The sequence below is a fragment of the Hyperoodon ampullatus genome, assembly GCF_949752795.1.
Source record: "Hyperoodon ampullatus genome assembly, chromosome: 15".
Lineage (NCBI taxonomy): Eukaryota > Metazoa > Chordata > Mammalia > Artiodactyla > Ziphiidae > Hyperoodon > Hyperoodon ampullatus.
The window spans coordinates 48914881-48928622 of NC_136928.1; the positions used below are offsets into that span (position 1 = coordinate 48914881).

At 40.1% G+C, this 13742-nt stretch overlaps 1 protein-coding gene across 1 annotated transcript in view; it reads left to right on the forward strand.

Moving 5' to 3' along the window:
- The window catches only part of LHCGR (luteinizing hormone/choriogonadotropin receptor), a gene marked incomplete at both ends in the record, with an annotated part of 64452 nt that extends 55071 nt beyond the window's left edge, over nucleotides 1–9381 (forward strand). Inside the window, one exon of the mRNA XM_079721121.1 lies at nucleotides 8229–9381. Coding sequence (XP_079577247.1) covers nucleotides 8229–9381 — 1153 coding nt within the window. The remainder of the gene's footprint in view (nucleotides 1–8228) is intronic.
- Nucleotides 9382–13742: the final 4361 nt, after the last annotated feature.

Sequence of the window (13742 nt, forward strand, 5' to 3'; positions counted from 1 at the left end):
GGGGCACGAACCCATGTCCCCTGCATTGGCAGGCAGACTCTCAACCACTGCGCCACCAGGGGAGCCCCCTCCCTTGCTGCTTTTAATATTGTTTCTTTGCATTTAAATTTTGATAGTTTGATTAATATGTGTCTTGGTGTGTTTCTCCTTGGATTTATCCTGTTACTCTCTGTGCTTCCTGGACTTGATTGACTGTTTCCTTTCCCATATTAGGGAAGTTTTCAACTATAATCTCTTCAAATATTTTCTCTGTCCCTTTCTTTTTCTCTTCTTCTTCTGGGACCCCTATAATACGAATGTTGGTGCATATAATGTTGTCCCAGGGGTCTCTGAGACTGTCCTCATTTCTTTTGTTTCCTTTTTCTTTATTCTGCGCTGTGGTAGTTATTTCCACTATTTTGTCTTCCCGGTCACTTATCCGTTTTTCTGCCTCAGTTATTCTGCTATTGATTCCTTCTAGAGAATTTTTAATTTCATTTATTGTATTGTTCATCATTGTTTGTTTGCTCTTTAGTTCTTCTAGGTCCTTCTTAAACGTTTCTTGTATTTTCTCCATTCTATTTCCAAGATTTTTCCATCTTTACTATCATTACTTTGAATTCTTTTTCAGGTGGACTGCCTATTTCCTCTTCGTTTGGTCTGGTGGGTTTTTACCTTGCTTCTTCATCTGCTGTATATTTCTCTGTCTTCCTATTTTGCTTAACTTACTGTGTTTGGGGTCTCCTTTTCGCAGGCTGCAGGTTTGCAGTTCCCGTTGTTTTTGGTGTCTGCCCCCAGTGGGTTAGTTTGGTTCTGTAGGTTGTGTAGGCTTCCTGGTGGAGGGGACTGGTGCCTGTGTTCTGGTGGATGAGGCTGGATCTTGTCTTTCTGGTGGGCAAGACAGTGTCCGGTGGTGTGTTTTGGGGTGTCTGTGAACTTAGTATGCTTTTAGGCAGCTTCTCTGCTAATGGGTCGTATTGTGTCCCTGTCTTGCTAGTTGTTTGGCATAGGATGTCCAGCACTGGAGCTTGCTGGTCGTTGAGTGGAGCTGGGTCTTAGCATTGAGACAGAGATCTCTGGGCATGCTCTCGTCGACTGATATTACGTGGGGCTGGGAGGTCTCTGGTGGACCAATGTCCTGAACTCGGCTCTCCCACCTCAGAGGCTCAGGCCTGACACCCAGCCAGAGCCCCAAGATCCTGTCAGCCACACGGCTCAGATAAAAGGGAGGAAAAAGAAAGAAAGAAAGAAAAAGAAAAAATAAATAAAGTTATTAAAATAAAAAATATTATTAAAATAAAAAAAAGAAAAGAAAGAAGTGAGCAACCAAACCAGTAAACAAATCCACCAATGATAACAAGCACTAAAAACTATACTTAAAAAATAGGACAGATGGAACACTAGGACAAATGGTAAAAGCAAACCTATACAGACAAAATCACACCAAGAAGCATACATATAAACACTCAGAAAAAGAGAAAAAGGAGGGAAAAAATATATATATACGTATACATATAAAAAAATAAAGGAAGAGAGCAACCAAATCCATAAACAAATCTATCAAAGATTATAAGCTCTAAATACCAGACTGAGATAAACATAAAACCGGAAACAAATTAGATGCAGAAAGCAAACCCCAAGTCTTCAGTTGCTCCCAAAGTCCACCGCCTCAATTTTGGGATGATTCGTTGTCTATTCAGGTATTCCAGAGATGCAGGGTACATCAAGTTGATTATGGAGATTTAATCCGAAGCTCCTGAGGCTGCCCAGAGAAATTTCCCTTTCTCTTCTTTGTTCGCACAGCTCCTGGGGTTCAGCTTTGGATTTTGCCCTGCCTCTGCATGTAGGTCACCCTGTGGTGTCTGTTCTTCACCCAGACAGGAGGGGGTTAAAGGAGTGGCTGATTAGGGGGCTCTGGCTCACTCAGGCCAGTGGGAGGGAGGGGTATGGAATGCGGGGTGAGCCTGTGGTGGCAGAGGCCGAGGTGATGTTGCAACAGCCTGAGGTGCACCGTGTGTTCTCCCGGGGAAGTTGTCCCTGGATCACGGGACCCTGGCAGTGGTGGGCTGCACAGGCTTCCAGAAGCGGTGGTGTGGATAGTGACCTGTGTTTGCACACAGGCTTCTTGGTGGCTGCAGAAGCAGCCTTAGCGTCTCATGCCCGGCTCTGGTGTCCATGCTGATAGCTGCGGCTCACGCCCGTCTCTGGAGCTCCTTTAGGTGGTACTCTGAATCCACTCTCCTTGCACACTCGGAAACAATGGTCTCTTGCCTCTTAGGCAGTTCCACGCTTTTTCCTGGACTCCCTCCTGGCTAGCTGTGGCACGCTAGTCCCCTTCAGGCTGTGTTCACACAGCCAACCCCAGTCCTCTCCCTGGGACCTGACCTCAGGAGCCCGAGCCTCAGCTCCCAGCCCACACCCGCCCCAGCGGGTGAGCAGACAAGCCTCTCAGACTGGTGAGTGCGGGTCGGCACCGATCCTCTGTGTGGGAATCTCTCTGCTTTGCCCTCTGTACCCGTTGCTATGCATTCCTCCGTGGCTCTGAAGCTTCCCCCCTCCACCACCACCCCTCTCTGCCTGCGAAGGGGCTTCCTAGTGTGTGGAAACCTTTCCTCCTTCACGGCTCCCTCCCAGATGTGCAGGTCCCATCCCTATTCTTTGTCTCTGTTTTTTCTTTTTTCTTTCTCCCTACCCAGGTACATGGGGAGTTTCTTGCCTTTTGGGAAGCCCGAGGTCTTCTGCCAGCATTCAGTAGGTGTTCTGTAGGAGTTGTTCCACATGTAGATGTATTTCTGATGTATTTGTGGGGAGGAAGGTGATCTCCATGTCTTACTCCTCCGCCATCTTGAAGGTCTCCCCCCAAGGATTTTCTTTTGATAAAAATCTTGGTTGGGGGGCATGTTTGCAAAGCATTTTTTTATAGTTTTAAAATGGGGATTCTTTTGTGTGTGTTTTTGCAAGTGGCACCCAGTTGATCAATTATCTCTTTCAACTGGTTAAAAATAAATACTTTAAAAAAACATACCTACAGGGCTTCCCTGGTGGCGCAGTGGTTGAGAGTCCGCCTGCCGATGCAGGGGATACGGGTTCGTGCCCCGGTCCGGGAAGATCCCACATGCCGCGGAGCAGCTAGGCCCGTGAGCCATGGACACTGAGCCTGCGCGTCCAAGCCCGTGCTCCGCAACGGGAGAGGCCACAACAGTGAGAGGCCCGTGTACCGCACAAAAAACAAAAAAAACATACCTACATATTCATTCTACAGTTACATTAAATTCTCTTCAGGAATTAAAATTTTATTTGCAGGTATTTTGATGTCACTAACAGCTTGTTTAATGATAGCCTCATTTGTAAGGATTTTCACTAGTCATGCGGTCAGCATTCCACAAAGATTAACTGATTGCAGGCACAGCTTCTACAAGTAGCCACTTCCCTTCAAGGAGACTTTGGCCACCTTGACCATTATGCTCTGGAGCTTAAAATTATTCAGACTTAACGCTATCACTGACATACACTAGACAGGAGCTCCATTTCTATTCTGATTTTTTTAAAACATTTTTCAGCTGCTTTGGCACTTCATATACCTTAAAATGTAAAAGAGCATGCCTCAAAAGATAATCCCAGTGTCCCTATGCCACATTTACTGTGATTTAGAAGTTTTATTATTTCCCTTCCACTCCCATCCCCTCCCCTATGTCCTTTAGGCTACAAAACCAGATGCCCTTCTAAGATACCTTGCCAATCTCCATTCCCTCCTCTACGTCTTTTTTTTTTCTTTTCTCTTTTTTCCTATCAATCTGTAAGATATATAGAATCAGCAGGGTAATATGATAGAAGGATCCTGGGCTTTGGAGCTCCTCAGAGTTGGATATGAATTTTTTTTTAAGATTTTTTTTTTTTTGATGTGGATCATTTTTAAAGTCTTTATTGAATTTGTTACAATATTGCTTCTGTTTTATGTTTTGGTTTTTGGCCACGAGGCATGTGGGATCTTAGCTCCTCGACCAGGGATCAACCCCACACCCCCTGCATTGGAAAGCAAAGTCTTAACCATTGGACCACCAGGGAAGTCCCATGGATATGAATTATTGGCATTAATGTTCCTATAACACTAGGTATCCCTGGGCAGTACTTATCTTTTTTGAGACTTTTTTCTTTAACTGTAAGGGACAGCAGAAATATCATTTGGCTTTCAGAACCATGAGAGTGAAGGGAGTTTTTAAAGATTGTGACAGCACCGAGGGTACCTTATATTATAGCCTGTATTCTTCTTTTCTTTTTTCCTTCATTTAGGTCTGACACCAACTATCCTCCACCGTTCCTTTTCCTCACCATTCCCACTCTTCTCTCTCAATACTCTATCATCACCTTCCACATAACTCTTTTGCAACCATATGGTGTTTTTTTTTTTCTCATTAATAGGAAACCACTTCTGGGTAGAGTCAATGGTACCATCAAGGGGTGTTATGGGGAAAGGGGAGACTTACTTCAGTCTCAGTAACCATCAACCCCTACCACTGCACACCTTTCAAAATGAGCATCCAATCTTGAGTCTATGCTAACACTGTTTTTTAAAACAAGTCCTCTTATCTTCAGCATCCCCAAAACTACCTGAAATTAACACATAATCTAAGTAAAAAGAGTGTGTTCCCTGTGAAAGCATCTTGCGTGGTAAGTCCCCTTCCTTCCCTTCCCACCAGATTGCTATTCCCAAGTCCCTGGAGTTTAGAAATTCTAGAGCCAGCCACTAAGTCTTACCTGCTCTCCCCAAGATATTATGGTGCCCTTACTGCTACGGTTGGCCCCACTGTCCTCCTAAAATCCCTGTCTTTTCTCCTGCCTGTTGATTGTAACTGGAGCAATGGTGCTACTGCTTCTCCTTCCTCTGACTCAATATTGCTAAGCCCACCCAAGTCCATTCACACTCCCTGCACAGCCTTCAGTACTAAAGACAGCTCCATGCTGGGTTTTGTCAACAGTCATGTTCCTGCCCTCAGGAGCCATCCCAGGACACATGTAAGTAGCAGCAGGTACGTTTTTGGTCTGAAGACAAATCACCAAGGAGAAGAATTGCTAGACATGTGCCCAATAGGGCAAAAAAAGAAAGAGCAAGGGACCAGGGGAATGGGAAAGGGAACTTTTTTTTTTTTAATCTATTTTTGGCTGTGTTGGGTCTTCGTTGCTACACACAGGTTTTCTCTAGTTGCAGCGAGCGGGGGCTACTCTTCATTGCAGTGTGCGGGCTTCTCATTGTGGTGGCTTCTCTTGTCGCGGAGCGCGGGCTCTAGGCGCGCAGGCGTCAGTAGTTGTGGCATGCGGGCTCAGTAGTTGTGGCTCACAGGCTCTAGAGTGCAGGCTCGGTAGTTGTGGCCCACAGGCTTAGTTGCTCTGAAGCATGTGGGATCTTCCCGGACCGGGGCTCAAACCCGTGTCCCCTGCATTGGCAGGTGGATTCTTAACCACTGCGCCACCAGGGAAATCCAAGGGAACATGTTTGACCTCTTAGTGATATAAGTTTATTCAGAAATCATGGCAGAATTTTTAGTGGCTTTGAACTAGTGCTTCCAATAGCAGCTGAAGTAGTTTTAATAAGGGGAAAGTAGTAAGGGAAACTAAAGCAGCAATAGTTGGAAAGTTTTCATCTGATTAAATAAAGGCTATTATTTTGTAGTAATCATCCAGGGAACTTGCTTAAAATGCAGATTCCTGGGCTCTGTCCCTAGAGAGTTAGATTCAGGGTCTGAAGTAAAGCCAGGAATCTTCACTGTAACAAAGACTCTGGTGATTCTGATGCAAGTGGTCCAAGGACCACACCTTGAAAAATACTGAGAGATAGTGAAGTAGAGAAGAAAGGCCCCTGGACTATGCATATGAAGACCTAGCATTGCCACTAGTCCCTAGTGCTGAGGGACCTGAGGCAAGTCACTTACCTCCTTTAATCTTGGTCTCCTTACCAATAAAATGAAGGGTTCAATGAGCTGGTCTTTAAGGACCTTGCCAATGGTAAGAAAAAACCTATTTTCTCTCATCATCCTTATAACCACCATATCTCTTTAAAGATTTAAAAATTAGGTAATTATACTGATGTGCATGAGGACAAACAAATGTGCTACTTATATTTAATAATAAAACAAGTGAGGTTCCTATGCAGTCTCCTGTGTGTGGCAGCAGTACTTCTCCAGTTCCAGTGTGGTTTCTATGATATGCTAGCACGTTTTTGGAGTCCCCGGTCATAGATTTCTTTTCCATTTTTTTTTTTTAATCTGTGTTTCTTCCCTTAGGTAATTGTATTACTCAAATATATCATTTTATCCACTCACTGTATTAGGTACACACTTCCTTCTACAGAAAATGAGAAGCTAAGTTTTAAGACTAGAGAAAAATGCTCTTTTAATGTGTGAGAAACTCTAAGGTGAAATACACATTTGTAATGGCCCTGACAGAAAAATTATGCCCCTTTCTCCACCTCCCAAGATTGTATTAGCTGACTGTGGGCAAAGAGAAAATTTGTTAAGCCTACATGCATCATACTGTATCATTCATTGTCTCCGTATCCTCTCAATTCCTTTCTAAGCCAGCATCACCCTGGCTTATTCATTCCACAAACATTTATCGAATGGATACTCTGAGCTAAAACTATGTGAGGTGCTGAGATTTTAGACATAAATAAGACCTAATCCCCTGACTTCAAGGCTATTAAAGAATAGTCTCACAGACTATGAAAGAAGACATGCATCATCATATAATGGCAATCTAGTTTGAGAACTACAATAGTACTTAAGTGCAGCCATGGCTAAGAGAAGGGATGATAAACTCCTTAGAGGTGCAGAATCAGGAAAGGCTTCATAGAGATGCTTATCTTTAAAGATGAGGAGGAATTCTCCAGAGAAATGAGAAAAGAAAGGGAAGAAGAAACAGCACATTCAAATACAAAGGGATGAAACAGTAGAACTTATTCTGAGAGCCACATGTCATTTCATGTAACCAAAGGGCTGGTTGCACAGGGGATTTGCAAGAGATAATTATGAGAATCTCTAACAGTCACTGAGCACTTAATAGGTGTCAGGCATTATCCTGAACAATCTACATGTGTTAATACATTTAATCCTTAGCACAACTCTAATGAGGGAGGTATGATTATTATCCCTATTTGGCAAATGAAGAATCTGAGGTACAGAGATGTTAAAATAACTCTCCCAGGTTTACACAGCCAGTAAAAGCTGGAACCCAGGCAGTCTTGCTTTAGAGCCCATGTCCTGCACCGTGCAGCACGACTGCTTCTTAGAGATGAGACTGGAGAAGGAGACAGAACGAAGATCAAGGAGAGACTTAGAGGTCATCACAAGGAGTCTGGAGTTTATCCCTAGCCAATGAGAAACTAGGAAATGTTTGAATTAATATATTTGTGCGTAAGAAAGGCCATACAGAAGGAATATACAGATGGACTAGAAGAGGGCTAAAACTAGAGGAAGGATGCCAGGAAGAAAACTAATGTAATTGTCCCTTAAGAGAAAATGAAAATCTGAACTCAAGCAGTAGCAGTGTGGTTGGGAGTAAGGGAGTGGCGGAGGTGGGACGATTCCTTCTCTAGGGACAGAGCCCCTCTTCAATCCACTCTCTGAATTTGACTCATACTGTAAGAAATATCTATTTAAAACTATTTCTTCCTATTGTTCATGACTCTATTCTTCCTCTGCTCCTAAATTTCTATCGAGTAACCTATCTTTGGTTTCTATTTCTCAACTGAGCTATCTGATTAGCCAGGGACTCAAGTGCAAGCATGTCCTTCAGTAGCTGATGATCTTTAACAATGTGAGCCTTCCAATCCCATTCGCGTTCTACTACAGACAGACAGCTTGATAACAGTTTGGTTGACAACTAAAGGAGATAAATAGTTAAGGAAATGTCAAGAAAGGGTTCTTTTACATTGAGCAAGCAAGGTTATGTCTCTAAATTTGTTTTCCAAAGAAAATCATCCTTTGTAAACAGCTTCATTAAGTCTTTGCATCGTGTAAAATCTACATATTAAAAAAAAAAAAAAGCCTAAATGGCTTTTCATTCCCTTCTTAAGGAAATCCTCCATCAATTCAGAGTTCTCAGATAAATAAATCTAAGACTAAGGCTGTTGTGACTTTGTTTCCTTTTTGTTTGTTTTCCTTAAAAAAAACATTACGGATAATTTCTGAATATTTTCAATACCCAGAATCATAAAAATTCTAAGTTTACATTGAGCCAAACTATTCTTCTTACAGTTATTCTGCCATCTTTGCTGAGAGTGAACTGAGTAGCTGGGATTATGACTATGGTTTCTGCTTACCCAAGACACTCCAATGTGCTCCTGAACCAGATGCTTTTAATCCCTGTGAAGATATTATGGGCTATGACTTCCTTAGAGTACTGATTTGGCTGATTAATATTTTAGCCATCACGGGAAATGTGACTGTCCTCTTTGTTCTCCTGACCAGTCGTTATAAACTGACAGTGCCCCGCTTTCTCATGTGCAACCTCTCCTTTGCAGACTTCTGCATGGGGCTCTACCTGCTACTCATTGCCTCAGTTGATGCCCAAACCAAAGGCCAGTATTATAACCATGCCATAGATTGGCAGACAGGGAGTGGATGTAGCGCTGCTGGCTTCTTCACTGTATTTGCAAGTGAACTTTCTGTCTACACCCTCACAGTCATCACACTAGAAAGATGGCACACCATCACCTATGCTATTCAGCTGGACCAAAAGCTGCGATTAAAACATGCCATTCCGATTATGCTTGGAGGATGGCTCTTTTCTACTCTAATCGCCATGTTGCCTCTTGTGGGTGTCAGCAATTACATGAAGGTCAGCATTTGCCTCCCCATGGATGTGGAAACCACTCTCTCACAGGTCTACATATTAACCATCCTGATGCTCAATGTGGTGGCCTTCATCATCATTTGTGCTTGCTACATTAAAATTTATTTTGCAGTTCAAAATCCAGAGCTAATGGCTACTAACAAAGATACAAAGATTGCTAAGAAAATGGCAGTTCTCATCTTCACCGATTTCACCTGCATGGCACCAATCTCTTTCTTTGCCATCTCAGCGGCCTTCAAACTGCCCCTTATTACAGTAACCAACTCTAAGGTTTTACTGGTTCTTTTTTATCCTGTCAATTCGTGTGCCAATCCGTTTCTGTATGCAATTTTCACAAAGGCATTCCGAAGGGATTTCTTTCTGTTGCTGAGCAAATTTGGCTGCTGTAAATATCGAGCTGAACTTTATAGGAGGAAGGATTTTTCAGCTTATACCTCCAACTGCAAAAATGGCTTCAATGGATCAAATAAGCCTTCCCGGTCTACCTTGAAGGTGACCACGTTACAATGTCAATATTCAGCTGTCCTGGACAAGACTTGCTGTAAGGAGTGTTAACTGTTATATCAGTAACCACATTACTGAATTATACTTAAATATGTAAAAAAATTATCTGTACCAGTAATTTTAACAAAGAGCTGATTTCAGGAAATTATGTGTTAGGCACATTAGGCAAAAAAAGACCTCTTCCTAGCTCAAAGTGTGGTCTATGACCATTGCCAGTCTAAAAACTATGCGTCACTGGCACATGGTAACGATACAGAAGTTGAGAGTGTTCAGAAACTTTTACAGCAATTTTGGCAGAGTAATTTTATGTCTGTTGAATCTAATATTTTTTAAATGAGGTGGTATTTTTGCATGTCTTTAATTTTTTCTCATTTTGTCCTTGCAATAATTTTTATCGCATTTTATAAAAACGTTAGTCCATAACATTTGAAGTTTAAAATAACTTGTCCTTTTCATCAGATAGCTTGAGAAATACACTCTAGAGACGCACTGTTCAATCTGGTACCCGCCAGACACACGTAGCTAAATTAAAATGAAATTTAAAATGTAGTTTCTCAGTTGCACTAGCCACATGTCAAATGCTCAATAGCCACACATGATCAGTGGTTACCCTATCAGACAGCACATACACAGAACAGTTTCATCATCACAGAAAGTTCTATTGGATAGTGCTGTCCTAAAGACGTTTATCCATCCCATCTAGGTTCTACTATTTAAAGTAAAGTAAGCATCTAAAGGCACATTTTAGCCTGTTGGTTTGGTGTTTAGTCTCTATAAAGAGAAACGAAGCATTAAACAGTGTACTGTAAACTCCCTGTAGGTAGGAACCCTGTCTCAATTTTGTTTCCCTGTCTCCTAGCTCAGGATCTCAGCAATAGTATCCAACAAATGTGCTGAATTACACTGAAGTTATGAAATCAATAAAGAAAAAAATTTTTTTCTTTTTCTTTCTAGGGTCCTACCTTTTATGGAAGTAAAAGAAAATATTTAAATATTTTTAAATGCTTAACTTTCATCATTTCTATCTTTGAGGGTATAGAAAAATACATCCAATATTTGCTAGAGGTATTTTTATTTATCAGAAATGACTCTTACAGGACAATGAAATTATGGTTTTAATTGCAGTGTTTTTTGTAAGTTCCTTTGACACTTTAAAGTAAGTTACTGAAAGTTTATTATATGCCAAACACGTTGATAAGTATTTTATATAATTTAACCCATTTAATCTTCATAAAACTCTATGATGAAGATATTATTCACATTTTATAATAGAGGAAAACCTATTACAATTTTCCCAAGTTCTCAAAACTAATAAAAGACTCAACTAATGGGATTCAAACTCAAAGTTCTGATTCAGGACCCTAGCCTCTTAACCACTGTGTTCTACTGACTCCCATACTGGTAAATCATAGTCATCCAAAGGTTTAATATGTGTTCAAAGTTCTTTCACTTTCCCCCAACATTTTCAAACATATGAAAAGTTGAAATAATTGTGTGTGCACACCCATACACTTACATTCAACATTTTACTATATTGGTTTCATAACATACATATATAATTATCTACCAGTATTTATCCATCCATCATTCCTGATGCATTTTAAGTTGCAGACCTCAGTAATTGTCAGCCCTTACACGCTTCAGCATGCTTATCATTAACCAAGGTTTAGTATTTGTCTACATTTTTAAGGTAAAATTTACATATGGTGAAATGGACAAATCCTAAGCATACCATTTAATGCATTTTGAGAAATGCAGACACTCAAAACCTCCACGAAGATATAGAACACTCACCCCAGAAAGTTTCCTCATGCCTCTCAATAACCCCTCACCCCTGCCCTATAGGGGTAATAAAGGTTATGATTTTTTCCCCATAGATTAATTCTTGTCTGCTCTAGAACTTCATATAAATAGAATCATACAGTTTATACTCTTTTGTGTAAGGCTCTTTGAATCAATACAATGTTTTTGCTATTCATCACTGCTGCTGCTTGGATTAGTAGTTCATTCCTTTTTCATGGATGAATAGTATCCCACTGTATGAATGTAACACTGTTTTCCATTTCCTTACCAATGGATATCTGGCCTATTTCCAGTTTTTAGCTCTTCTTTGGCATTTATGAAATAAACGTGTAGTCATGCTTTCAATCATTATGCCATTTTGCAAAATAATTCAAAATAGATTATAAAAAAGTATAAACTTTATAAAATATCTCTTCTCTGTAATGTGTTTTTTATATTTCTGACTTTTCTACTCCACAACTAGTTACTTGTCTTTACTCAGATGCAGTCCTCTCTCTTGTAAGCAAGCGTTCTAGAATTTTTCTCAATGATATGAGAGAATGCTAATTAGTCATGTTGCTGTATACACACACAATAAACTTTTTGATTCACAATCACAGAACCAAAACAACTAAGCAAGGAAAACAGAACGTAAAACAAAAGAAAAAATAAAATATAACCTTGTGGAGAAACTTTAAATTATGAACTCTTAATTATTGTTTGAGCCTAAGGTACTTGTACCCAAAATCTGAAAACAACTTTTACAGCCTTTTCCACAAATACTGATCTTTATTTTCTACATTATAATTTAAGTTTTAACATACAGAGTCATAGTGTACTGTCTTCCTCATTCTCACATCCTTTCATTCACTAATTATTCCTTTCAATTGTCTTCCACATCAGTTCTTTATTTTGCTTCCCTATCACCATGTGCACATCTCAGGCCATTTCCTCTTACCTCTGGAGTATTACTATACCTCCCTCATTTTTATTCACATCCAACCTTTCCCATGTCCACACTCTCATACCCACCACCACTGATTAATCATCCTAAAGTCCTATCTCATCTTATTACACACCTGCCAAAAATTCTAAGCAGGTCACCATTACCTATAAATTTTAGCTCCTAGCCTAACATTCAAAGAGCTCCAGAATCCACCCTCAAGTTTGCTCACTTTATCTCCTGTTTTTCTACATGAAACAAGTTGTTCCAATTACTTTTCCCTAGCTATGCATCTCCATGCTGGTGCCTGTGCCACTCTTACCATATGGCGCACCTTCTTCCCTACCTGTCCTCCTCCTGCATTCCTTAAGACCCCAGCTATAGGTTTATCTTATCAAATTCTTCTTAATCCACTCCCTCCCTAATCCACTAGTCAAGACACTGCCTTTACTTCAAATAAAGCAGGGCATAAATAATAAATATGTAACCCACAATGGTTTATCTCTTTAGACTTCTTTAGTACCTGTCATCTGTATCACGTATTTTTTGTTCTGCACTGCTGGTATTATTATCTTTACATGTGCATCTCTTATTTCACCTACCTTATAAATTCCTTTAGTGATATACTCATCTCCTACTTCTTCATTTCTCCCACTATATCCATCCTACTCTTGCACATGAGGTGATTAATATTTTTAGCTGATTCACTTTTATAACTGAAATATAAAACAATCCTTGTTAAGAAGCATTTTCCTTATGAGATGGTCTCATAGAAAGTGTGTATGTTCCTAATCTGTATAATCTCATACATAAATCATAAAAACATCAAATGCTCAAGAAATTTATATTTCTATCATGTATTTTTTTTACCACATTTGATGTTATCACTTGTAGGTTGCGAAATGACTAAAAAGAGTTAATTTGGAATAGCTCATCTAAACTTACAAAATATTTTTAAAAGCCATTTTGTCCAAATGTTATAACATTTGCTATAAAGGGCCTCAAAAATGTATTAAGCCCACGTGTAAATTAAGAATCTTTATGTCACTAAGATTTCAATAAATGTGTTCACAATTGGAAAGAATCTTTTCTTCAAAATGTGCAATATTTTTATTAATATGAAGTCACTTCCTAAGAGTTATTACCATGAGCTACCTATTTATAATTTAGCTTTCTAGTTACAAATAGTAAAATTTCCACCTAGCTCAGAGTATATTTACATGAAAAACAGCACAGCATTAACCTACTAACAAGAGTCAAAAGAAATTCCCCCACTAAATTCCCCTGCTCACCACCCAATTAACCTTTGCTATTCATTCTAAAGTTATTAGTTTTGCTACACAACTTAAATGACTTCAACTGAGTGCCTCAGGCAGAACTGGAGTCTCATTGTCCTATGAAGTCTGAGCTGTAACAGATGATTTTTTACACATATTATAGCACACTGAATAAAACAGGTAAAGAAGGTAATCCAGGCAAGGTCAGTTGGTCAGTCCCTAAGAGACTGTGCTAACTCAAGATCTTCTTAGCCTACAGGGAGAGGTGGAAAGTATGTTAAAAAAGCACTGCAGGATGCACGCATGAGAAAAAGTTCGCGTTAGGAATCACTATACACGATACTTACATAAATTTCATTTAACACAACAAACTGTAACTTCTTTCACAGAGACATTCACCACCTATAATA